Source organism: Ranitomeya variabilis, chromosome 6, assembly GCF_051348905.1.
Source record: "Ranitomeya variabilis isolate aRanVar5 chromosome 6, aRanVar5.hap1, whole genome shotgun sequence".
Taxonomy (NCBI): domain Eukaryota; kingdom Metazoa; phylum Chordata; class Amphibia; order Anura; family Dendrobatidae; genus Ranitomeya; species Ranitomeya variabilis.
This window is the reverse complement of record NC_135237.1, coordinates 476868487-476881028: the sequence shown is the minus strand read 5'-3', so window position 1 is coordinate 476881028 and position 12542 is coordinate 476868487. Positions and strand designations below refer to the sequence as shown.

At 41.9% G+C, this 12542-nt stretch overlaps 1 protein-coding gene across 2 annotated transcripts; it reads left to right on the top strand.

Moving 5' to 3' along the window:
- Positions 1-6567: 6567 nt before the first annotated feature.
- Positions 6568-8942, top strand: MSC (musculin). 2 transcript variants are annotated; one of them, XM_077267860.1, is made up of 2 exons: positions 6568-7104; positions 8560-8942. In XM_077267860.1, the coding sequence occupies exons 1-2, from the start codon at positions 6652-6654 to the stop codon at positions 8644-8646; spliced, it is 540 nt and encodes a 179-aa protein (XP_077123975.1). In that variant the 5' UTR covers positions 6568-6651; the 3' UTR covers positions 8647-8942. The 2 variants fall into 2 exon arrangements, 1 of the variants encoding a protein (XP_077123975.1); XR_013216653.1 differs by having other exon boundaries at positions 6973-7160.
- The last annotated feature ends 3600 nt before the right edge of the window (positions 8943-12542 follow it).

Here is a 12542-nt window from a genome sequence, read left to right as displayed (position 1 = left end):
AATACTGACCAAATACTGGATGTGTGAATGTAGCCTAATAGGTAACCTATTTTAACCAAAGTCTTCATTTAAATATTCGGTAAGGGTATGATCACTCAACTGCATAAAAGCCAACATGTATTTTTGCGGCAGAAGTCCAGGGGTAACATTTGCATGAGTATTACATTTTCAGCTGCATTTCTGTGTGAGTACTTTCTATAGAAGATATCCAGCACTCCAAGTAGTACAGAAGTAGGATTTAGCTCCTGAAAGTTTGCTCACAATTGATGGAATTGGACGAATGCAATCTAAAAAAAAAAAACGAATTGCACTCTGCCAAATGTTATACTATGGCGCAGTTCACATCTGCCATTATTTTCTCATGCCGATTCAACATGAAAAACAATGGCAGAATGCTGAACTTGCGCCCAAGAATCGAATCGCACTAACCCATATATATGTCTATGGGAGCATGTGAAACATTGCACTGCGCATGGATATCAACCGAGTGCAGTGTGATTTCCGTGGATGTCGGCAATGGAGGAGATGGAGAAATTACTTTCTCTGTCTTCCCCGCATCTGTGCTGCGATTCTCTCAGGCGAGTGGATTGGAGCAGAGCACGGATCACTGTCACAGCAGAGCTGGAGCTAAGGGTCATTAGCATATCGCATCCTGTGCTCTCGCATCGTTAGTCTTATGCTAGTGTGAATCCGGCCTGTCTTCATTCAGACGTCAAATCATAGAATCATAGAATGTTAGAATTGGAAGGGACCTCCTGGGTCATCTGGTCCAACCCCCTGCTCAAAACAGGATTCACTAAATCATCCCAGACAGGTATCTGTCCAGCCTCTGTTTGAAGATTTCCATGGAAGGAGAACTCACCCGCCCCTTGTGGCAGCCTGTTCCACTCATTGATCACCCTGTCAAAAAGTTTTTTCTAATATCTAATTTTTTTAATATCTAATCTGTGTCTCCTCTCATTCAGATTTATCCCATTGCTTCTAGTATTTCCTTGTGCAAATGAGAATGAAGATGATCCTTCTACAATGTGACAGCCCTGGAGATATTTGTAGCCAGCTATTAAGTCTCCTCTCAGTCTTCTTTTTTGCAAGCTAAACATTCCCAAATCCTGGAAACGTTCCTCATAGGACATGGTTTGCAGACCAGTCACCATTCTGGTCGCTCTTCTCTGAACTTGCTCGAGTTACCGTCCGATATTTGAAAGCATCGGTATCGGATTGGATAAGCCGATATCCAAAAAATATCGGATATCGCCGATACCGATACCCGATACCAATACAAGTCAATGGGACACAAATATCGGAAGGTATCCTGGATGGTTTCCAGGGTCTGAAGGAGAGGAGACTCTCCTTCAGGCCCTGGGATCCATATTCATGTAAAAAATAAAGAATAAAAATAAAAAATATGGATATACTCACCCCTCTGTCGGACCCTGGATCTTAGCGGTGTAACCGGCAGCCTCCGTTCCTAAGAATGCAATGAGTGTACAGGATCTGCGATTATGTCGCGGTCTTGTGATTGGTCGCTTGACCGCTCATGTGACCGCTCATGTGACCGCGACGTCATCGAAGGTCCTTCACTCACTGCATCCTTAGGAACGGAGGCTGCCGCTTACACCACTAAGGTCCAGGGTCCGCCGGAGGGGTGAGTATATCCATATTTTTTATTTTTATTCTTTATTTTTTACATGAATATGGATCCCAGGGCCTGAAGGAGAGTTTCCTCTCCTTCAGACCCTGGGAGCCATCCAGGATACCTTCCGATATTTGTGTCCCATTGACTTGTATTGGTATCGGGTATCGGTATCGGCGATATCCGATATTTTTTGGATATCGGCTTATCCAATCCGATACCGATACTTTCAAATATCGGACGGTATCAGTCAACACTAGTGATGGTGTCTCCACGGCTTTTCTACAAGAAAAAAATAACTTGGCACTTCAAATGTGTACAATTCAACGATTCTTGTTTTATTGCAGCAATCCAAAGAAATGTAAATAATGTCTCGGTCTGACACATCAGACCTTTTTAGACATGTGGAATCTAGTGTACTAGCATCACATACACAGCGGCGATCTATCTTTCTGGCCTCTCCGGCCCACTGCAATCCATGTGCTTGAAAGATGTCTGTTCTGACAGAGCAAAAATGTTTGCATTTCTGTGGATAGCTGGAATAATGCAAGAAATCACAGAATTCTACACATTTTGAGCGCCAAGCTCTTTTTTAGATTATATACTGAGGATTATTAGATTATATGCTGAGTTCTTCCTTGTATAACAAATTAGTGGTGTAAAAATGTCATTGTGGATACAGTGGGGAAAATTATTATTTGATACACAGACGATTTTGCTAATTATCCCAAATACAAAAATGGAGAGGTCTGTAATTTGTATCTTAGATACACTTCAACTGTGAAAAGACAGAATCTAAAAATAATCCAGAGAATCACATTGTAGGATTTTTAAATAACTAATTTGCATTTTATTGCATGAAATAAGTATTTGGTACAATAGAAAAACAGAATTCAATATTTGGTACAGAAACCTTTGTTTGCAATTACAGAGGTCAGACGTTCTCTGTAGTTCTCGACCAGGTTTGCACACACTGCAGCAGGGATTTGGCCCACTCCTCCATACAGATGTTCTCCAGATCTTTCAGATTTCGGGGCTGTCACTGGGCAACATTAACTTTCAGCTTCCTCCAATGATTTTCTATTGGGTTCAGATCTGGAGATTGGCTAGGCTACTCCAGGACCTTGAAATGCTTCTCAGGAGCCACTCCTTAGTTGCCCTGGCTGTGTTTCTGGTCATTGTGATGTTGAAAGAATCAGCCATGACCCATCTTTAATTCCCTTACTGAGGGAAGGAAGTTGTAAGTCAAAATCTTGCAATACATACATGCAGTCGTCTTGCCCCCTTTGCAGAAAAAGCACCCTCAAAGTATGATATTACCCCCACTATGCTTCACAGTTGGGACATTGTTCTTGGGTTGTACTTATCCTCCTTCTTCCTACAAACACGGCGAGTAGAGTTGATACCAAAAAGTTCTATTTTTGTCTCATCTGACCATATGACCTTCTACCATGCCTCCTGTGGATCATTCAGATAGTCATTGGTGAACCTCAAATTGGCCTGGACATGTAATAGCATAAGCAGGAGGAGCTTGTGTGTCCTGCAGGATTTTAATCCATGATGGCGTAGTGTGTTCCTAATGACATTTTTTGAGACTGTGATCCCAGCTCTCTTCAAATCATTGACCAGGTCCTCCCATGTAGTTATGGGACGATTCCTGACCTTTCTCAGAATCATCCTTACCCAATGAGGCAATAACGTGCACAGAGCCCCAGACTGAGGAAGATTGACATAGTAAATATAAGAAAACTGACTGAACAGCCATCTAGTCTGAACTGGTGCATAACCAAAAAGTCTTACATAGCAAATAGATAATGGCTGCACTCAATTTTACTGTGCTAAAGCAAGGAAATGTGCAATACATGAAATGCGAATAGCATAATGGCTTGGGAAATTTATGAAAAAACACATGAGATTCTTAGCACAAGATTTGGCCAAATGTGGTAAGCCCATCCACCAAACGTCAAGGTAATCTCAAAACGGATGGGTAACTGAGCTGACTGCCTAGTGTGAACACTTACCTATGGCTAATAACATGGTAAAACCTGCTTTTATAGGAAGCTCAGAACCAACTGTGTCTGGATGTAGTTAAAATCACAGCATGGTGAAGGGCGGGGCGTTCAAGTCAGAAAAAATAGTACATAGTAAATATAAGAAAACTGACTGAACAGCCATCTAATCTGAACTGGTGCATAACCAAAAATCTTACATAGCAAATAGATAATGGCTGCACTCAATTTTACTGTGCTAAAGCAAGGAAATGTGCAATACATGAAATGTGAATAGCATAATGGCTTGAGAAATTTATGAAAAAACACATGAGATTCTTAGCACAAGATTTGGCCAAATGTTGTGAGCCCATTCTGACTTGAACGCCCCGCCCTTCACCATGCTGTGATTTTAGCTACATCCAGACACAGTTGGTTCTGAGCTTCCTATAAAAGCAGGCTTTACCATGTTATTAGCCATAGGTAAGTGTTCACACTAGGCAGTCAGCTCAGTTACCCATCCGTTTTGAGATTACCTTGATGTTTGGTGGATGGGCTCACAACATTTGGCCAAATCTTGTGCTAAGAATCTCATGTGTTTTTTCATAAATTTCCCAAGCCATTATGCTATTCACATTTCATGTATTGCACATTTCCTTGCTTTAGCACAGTAAAATTAAGTGCAGCCATTATCTATTTGCTGAGGAAGATTGACAGTCATCTTGTGTTTCTTCCATTTCCTAATAATTGAACCAACAGTTGTAGCCTTCTCACCAAGCAGCTTGCATGTTGATGTTTAGCCCATCCCAGCATTGTGCAGGTCACCAATTTTGTCTCTGTTTCCTAAGGCCGGTTTCACACGTCAGTGGCTCCGGTACGTGAGGTGACAGTTTCCTCACGTACCGGAGACACTGACACACGTAGACACATAAAAATCAATGCATCTGTTCAGATGTCATTGAATTTTTGCGGACCGTGTCTCCGTGTGCCAAACACGGAGACATGTCAGTGTTCGTGGGAGCGCACGTTTTACACGGACCCAATAGAGTCAATGGGTCCGCGTAAAACACGGACCTCACACGGACATTCTCCATCTGGGGTCCGTGTGCGTGCAGGAGACAGCGCTACAGTAAGCGCTGTCCCCCCCACATGGTGCTGAAGCCGGTATTCATATCTTCCCTGTAGCAGCGTTTGCTGTAGAGAAAATATGAAGAATAGTGTTAAAAATAAAGATCCATGTGTCCGCCGCCCCCCCACCCCCTGTGCGCCCCCCCGCTGGTCAGAAAATACTCACCCGCTCCCTCGCTCCTTCCTGGTCTGGCCGCGCCTCCTACTGTATGCGGTCACGTGGGGCCGATCATTTACAATCATGAATAGTCGGCTCCACCCCTATGGGAGGTGGAGCCACATATTCATGACTGTAAATGATCGGGCCCACGTGACCGCATGCAGGAGAAGCCGCGGCCAGACCAGGAAGCAGCGAGGGAGCGGGTAAGTATTTTCTGACCAGCGGGGGGGCGCACAGGGGGTGGGGGGGGGCGGCGGACACATGGATCTTTATTTTAAACACTATTCTTCATATTTTCTCTACAGCAAACGTTGCTGCAGGGAAGATATGAATCGCAGCTTCAGCACCATGCAGAGTGGGTACCACACGCTCCGTGTGGTACCCACTCGCCATACGGGCGGCACACGTGTGCCGCACGTATGGCCTCCGTGAGTTCCCAGGCACACGGACACGGATAACTCCGGTACCGATTTATTCCGTTACCGGAATTATCTGGACGTGTGGGACAGCCCTTAGACAGCTCTTTGGTCTTGGCCATGGTGGAGAGGTTGGAGTGTGATTGAGTGTGTAAACAGGTGTCTTTTATATAGGTAATAAGTTCAAATAGGTGCAATTAATATAGGTAATAAGTGCAGAGTAGGAGGGTTTCTTAAAAAGAACAGGTCTGTGAGAGCCAGAATTCCTGCTGGTTGGTAGGTGATCAAACACTTATTTCATGCCATAAAATGCAATTTAATTATTTAAAATTCATACAATGTGATTTTGTGGTATTTATTTTTAGATTCTGTCTCTCACAGTTGAAGTGTACCTATGAGAAAAATTACAGACCTCTCCATACTTTACAGGTGGGTAAAGTTGTAAAATCGGCAGTGTATCCAATACTTATTTTCCCCACTGAATGTTTTTAAGCATTTCTTTTAAAGTTGTGTGTAAGCTGATTTGGAAAAGCAGGATTCGCATAAATAGGACTTGTATGTTTCTCGGATTTGATGCCGATTTCAGTCCGGACTCTGCTTCAAAATTCGTGACAAATCAAACATCTATGATCAGCCCCTTAATGTTGATATGTACTTCAGATTCATCTCTTGTGTTATTAAGAATCCCTGCAAACAATATCTTGTAAATATTATACAAGGGAATGAACCCCCTATGGTAACAACCCTTTATAACATAGGCTGAGAATTTAATATAATCCGACTCACTCTTTACACTATTGTGAATAAATTGTCAGACATGCTAAAATAAATAGAAAAAACTCTTTTTTATGAAGAATTTGTTATTTTTGTTTTATTAGTTCTCTCTATTTATAGAGCATAAAAAAAATCAGGACATAACATAATGAACCCCTGACTGGAGACATTAATCTCCACAAATACTCAAATTGACCAACCCTTCCCAGATAAGTTCTGCACTGATGTCATCTCCTTGGAACAAGCAAAGTACAGAACACAAGAAAAATGAGACACCTGCAAATTGAAATGGGAACTAATGTGCTTTACGATGTAACTAATACCAGTGTTCAGCTGCAGATCCTGCAGCTGTAAGGGTTAATAAACTAAGCCCACCACCTCCTTGTTATTGCCACCCCCTACTGACCCACTCCCTCTGCTATATAGAGGCATTGCTGAACTGTCTCATCCAGTAATAAGTAAAACCAAGCAGTGCTCCCTCTAGAACTATGTGTAGGTGACCATACTAATACTGATTGTGGTCTGCTGGATCACAGAAGGTCAGTACAAGACATGTCCACAGGCTCTGTGAGTGACACTGAGGATCTGCTGGAGTTGAGAGTGCTAGAGCTTCAGTATCGAAAATCTAAAAGAGGGGCAGGATGCAGTGACCTGCTGCTGGACCACTCCACTGACAACTCAGAAGATGGCATTGCTGAGACCTCCACTGGCAAGAAGAAGAGGGAATGCAGGAGGCAACAGAGTCCAGACAAGAAGCAAACTTCAAGACCATCCAAGGAATGCAAACAATCCCAAAGAAATGCAGCCAATGCCAGGGAGAGAGCCCGCATGAGAGTGCTAAGTAAAGCCTTCTCCAGGCTCAAGACCAGCCTGCCCTGGGTACCCCCAGACACCAAGCTCTCCAAGCTGGACACCTTGAGACTGGCCTCCAGCTACATTGCCCATCTCAGGCAGCTGCTGCAGGACGACAGATATGACAATAGCTATGTGCATCCTGTCAACCTGGTAAGAATGAAGCTCCCATACAGCCAGCACCAGTCGGCTTCAAGGGCTGCATCATGGTAATGGACATTGCTGAGTGTTCCTGTGCATTATGATACGAATGTGATGCAAAAAAAACTATTAGTGCTTGTGCTGTTTGCTCCTAACACTAGTTAGGGTATGTACTAAACTGAAGTTAAAGGATTTTACTATGCCTTGTATGTATGTATATCTGTCTCTCTGTCTCTTCCAAATATATATAAATATATATTTATATATTGCTCCAATTTCTAACAATAATAAGTTCTATACTGTATATATTGATATATGCATGGTACATCTGGAGCAGTAGCTATATATATCTATATATATCTATATCTACAGATATATATATATATATATATATATATATAGTTCTAGGTGTTTTATGTATTGATTGTGTGCATACTATATATATATATATATATATATATATATATATATATATATATATATATATATATATATTTGCTCATACACAGAGAGAGAGAGATACTTAGAAATATCACACATACCAACTACCATGCATATATCTATACAACATAAAGATAACACTTATCATTGTTAGAAATTGAAGTATTGCTCTTAGGACAATATCTATAGTAATTGCATGTCTGATACATATATGACATTAATGTAACTGTATAATCGCACTCATTTTTTAACTAAAAGATAACTTGGTGCATGTACATTGCATTTTGTCAGAATTCTCTTTCTATGTATATTTCTATACTGTATTAGTTTTACATATTTAAAAAAGAGCAACTTTATAACTAAACTGATAGATAATATGGTACATTTAAATTCCGATAATGTCTACTCAGGGGCCAGGGTATTTGTTTTCTGAATTTTTGTATATTAGGGTAGGTTCACATCTATTAGTTGTGTCCCAGCAGTTGTATAATGCCTGAGCCATTCACACCACATGACCTAGTTGTGCACGTTTGTATCTATAGGTATATACTGCAAAAATGCTGCATGTAACGCAAGGAGACAACATCGGTGACACAACAAATGTCTCCAGAAACAAAATTCTTCCTGTAGAAAACTATAGGATCTGTTCTGACTTTAGCACATGGAGGGCTGAACAAATGTGATGAGGGTGTAATATCTCTGTGTGTATATTTCTATATAGTATTCTCTTATGTTGTGTGTATATATATATATATATATATGTGTGTGTTTATGATACATATATATAATTATATATATATTATATATATTAAAAATGAAGTAAGCATTATGATCTATGTAGATAAATCCGTAGCTTGTTGGGTAGATAGACATTGTTTTCATTTTTTTTCTCTTTTATTTTGAAAGTTCTGTATGAAGACTAAGAAAGAAAAATAGATATTGACTATATAGGGAGACATAATAATAAATGTGTGAATTATACATTACTGCCAACTGCCTGTGATAATGTCACATCCTTCCTTACAGACATGGCCATTCGTGATTTCGGGAAGACTGGAATGTGATCCCGAAGAAGTTAATGTATCCTCCAGGCTTTGTGGGGCCACAGCTTAGAAGACATTCTCTCCGATATCTCTTCTACAAACTTTATGAAAAAGAATACCAAAAGAATAGCAATGACTGATATGAAGGACAATGTTTATTGTGACTGCCATTTCTAGTCTTCTACTACAAGTGTACTTAGGTATGAGTTTTATTTTATTTCAGCTAAAGTGGATTCGCTGTCCTGAATGCACTCTAAATATGAAATGAAGGAAGGCCATATACATACATACTTTGTGATATATGATGCATCAGTGCTTGCAAGCAGTGTTATAAAACAGATAATAAATTTATAATATATTTTTCTAGATGCTGTGTGATTATATTACTGTGAATATCTTGTATTTTTACATTTTGTTTCCATTTTAGAAATGCAGATTATTATTATAGTGTAGCAAGGGTTAATATTGAATCATTGGGGAAACTACAGAGCAGATCTAGTATCATTTGCATATTGTGATAGTTGCAAAAAAAAATACAATGTTCACATCAGAAGCATAGCTAGGGGTTCAGTTTGGGAGGGGGGAGCGAAACATCTGAGTGGGATCCTAACCGGATAACCTGGATTACAACTATGGTTACCATGCTGTTACTGAAAATAAATCACTATACAAGCACCAACACTGATATTACTGCCATATGGTGACATAGAGAGGTAGATACCAGACCTGCAGAACATACAAGTGATCACAGTACAGTTACAGATAGTGACTTACAGCTGATGTTCTTTCTGATGGAGGTGTTCACCATCTGACTCAAACTGCCATGACACAGCCAGCCAGGACTCAACTGCAGAGATTGCAACACAGATAAATTTGATTTCTCACATTTTTAACTCCATCCTCATCTTAACCCAACCTGCACAAATGCCTAATTCTGCTAATACCCCAATACTGAGCTGCTGCTGTATGAGCACCTACTACTGCACCTGCACCTGCAGTGTCAATAAGTTAGATGGGGTTTGTGGATAGTCTCCACCCTGCCGAGAGGATTAAAACATATGTCCCAGTGTAGTAAAATGATTGGTTTATTTTGACGCGTTTCATGTGGTTTTCCTGAAGAAGAAGACTTGTACTTCGAAACGCGTCAAAATAAACCAATCATTTTACGACACTGGGATATATGTTTTAAATCCTGTTGGCAGCGCGGAGACTATGCACAAACCATTTATAACTTATTGATGTCTCATGGTCACTGGCTGACCCGTGGATCTGCTGCAGCCGATATTGCACCATATGCTGTTTTTTCGAATTAAAGAGGTAAGTCTAATCTGAGCGTAAAGCTCACTATACTTCTCGGATAAGACCGTATTTTGCACTGATCTCTCCTACAGTCTTATTTGCACCTGATGTGGGGCCCCTACAGTAGTCATCATACAGTATAATAGTCCACACAATGTATATTGGCTCACTCAGTTGCCCAACATCGTATGATGGCCCTCACAGTAGGCCCCAAACTATATAATGGCTCACACACATTATGAGGGGCCCACACTGTGACCTCCCATAGTAGTCCCTACAATGTATGAGGAGCTCCTATAGTAGTTGCTACAATGTATGAGGGGCATCCCACATTGTATGAGGGTCCCCTATACTTCACGATACCACCACAGTCACACCACAAGTTTTAATTAAAATGTTAAAAAATCATATACTCACTAGAGATGAGCATTGTTTGAGTCGAACTGTTCGCTAATTTCAAATTCGAGCTGTTTTGGGCGGTGTTCGAGTCGTTCGACGAACTCGAACAACTTGCTTTAAATTCGGCTGCTGGAGTTTCTGTTTGATAACTGTTCGTTCACCAAAAGCCTAACCTGATTTTCACATTAAAACTGTTTATCAATGTTAATAGACTGTTTCAGTGTATAGTGTGCAGGGGGGGAATAGATCTGTGCTGAAATAATGCCGATCTCCATTTTTTTTTTCTTTCCCGCATTTACAGAGGGGTGGTGCAGTCTCTCAGCCTATCAGCAGTGCACACACACACACAGCAGGTACATGTGATGCACACAAGCAAGGGCATGTGTCATTGGCTGTGTATGTCACATGTCCTTGCCCTATAAGAACCAGCCATTTTCCCCGTCGCTACCATTTCCTCACTGCTGCAGCTTAGTGTTAGTTGGCACCGCTGCTGCTGTGGGCGCTATACCGTCTAAGAGTGTTTTTTGAGAGCAAATTTGCAGTTAGATAGAGAGAGATAGGTTTAGGGAGTCGGGACTAGTTGTAATATCAGCCCTTTTCAGGGTAGGTTACAGCAGTTCATAGCACTTTTTGCCAGGCAGGTCTGTGCCAGTGCTGTGCAAGTGTTTGTCACAGCATTTGGTGTAATCTAGCTCAGCCAATCCTTTTGGGCTAGTAGCATTGTCTGGTAGTCATCTGAGTAGTCCCCCTGTGAAGCTAGCTACACCGCCTGTGTATCTACATTTTTACTGCATCTAACCCAGTAAATCGTTTTGGGATTAGTAGCAGTGTCTGCACGTCAGCAGAGTAGCCCACCTGTAAAGCTAGCTACACCGCCTGTGTATCTAAATTTTTACTGCATCTAACCCAGTAAATCATTTTGGGCCTAGTCGCAGTGTCTGCACATCAGCGGAGTAGCCCGCCTGTGAAGCTAGCTACACCGCCTGTGTATCTAAATTTTTACTGCATCTAACACAGTAAATCGTTTTGGGCTAGTACCACAGTTTGGTCACTCAGCTCTGCTTGGTTTCCATCCATCGTTTTTTTGTGCCAAAAACTACCAAAATGAGTGGCAAAAGGCCTGCTGCTGGTGGAAAGAGGGAATAGGTGTGTTGGAAAAGGAAAAAAAGGTTGTGTCCATGGGGTAGGTGGTAAAGCAACAGTAACATCTGCAGAAGAAAGACCATCTTCCAGCCAAAGTAAGATGTCTACTTCTTTTCATGGACAATCTGATATAATCCCTTTCTTACGACCATCGCTATGAGTATCGCTACAAATTCCAGATGAGGCACAAAAACAGCAGGTGCTTCAACGGATATCAAATGCTCGTTCAAGTGGGCTCTCCTCCACCTCAACTTCAACATCACAAATACTCCAGTCCTCAGAGGTGTCACCCCAATCGCACTTGCTTCCTCACAGCTCCCAAGTCTCCAGCCGCCTGTCTGAGTATGGGGTAACAGAGATGGTTGAGTCTGCAGAGCTGTTTACTCATACTATAGCCTGGGAATCAAAGGTCTGCTCCAGAGCTTCTGTGAATTCAGACAAGAAAATGATCTGCACTGATGCCTAGAATCTTTGTGAGTCGGATCCAGGCCCAGATGAAGAACATTCTGAGCATAATGTAGACCCTCGTTCCCAAACTGTAACTCCTGTTGGTGGAGACAATGAGGAAGATGATGATGAGACTGAGATACCTGATTGGAACGAAAACTTGACTTTTCGGTCAGGGCAGGAAGACATTGGCTCTGAGGACGACGGGTGTGAGAACACACAGGGTGATGATGATGAGGTTGGAGACCCCACTTACTGTCAACCCACAGTCCGCCAGTCCATGAGGTCAGCAGAGGAGGTGGAGGAGGATGCTAGTGACGACGAGGTTAGGTTGCGCCTTCCTGGACAGAGACAGAGTACTGGAAGCATGTCAACAACTGCATCCTCAACCACAACTGTGCCTCTGAGCACAAGTCGTCATGGCTCTTCAGGTCGCATGGGCTCTAATCCTTGCATAGCCTGGGCATTTTTTGAGATCGCAAAGGATGACCCAACTCATGTTGTCTGTAAGATTTGTCACCAAAATCTCAGCCGAGGCCAAAAAGTTAATAGTTTGAGTACTTCATGCATGAACCGTAACATTGATATGAGGCATAAGTTGCAGTGGGAAGCTCACTGTGCTACAATGCGGCCTAGTGGGCCTGGCCAACCACCGTCTGCCCCATCAAGTGCATCCGA

Bases quoted from the DNA above. Each gene is read 5' to 3' on its own strand.
- MSC (XM_077267860.1), top strand. From the start codon at position 6,652: ATGTCCACAGGCTCTGTGAGTGACACTGAGGATCTGCTGGAGTTGAGA. The intron at 7,105-8,559 runs GTAAGAATGAAG...CCTTCCTTACAG, and splicing joins ATGTGCATCCTGTCAACCTG to ACATGGCCATTCGTGATTTC.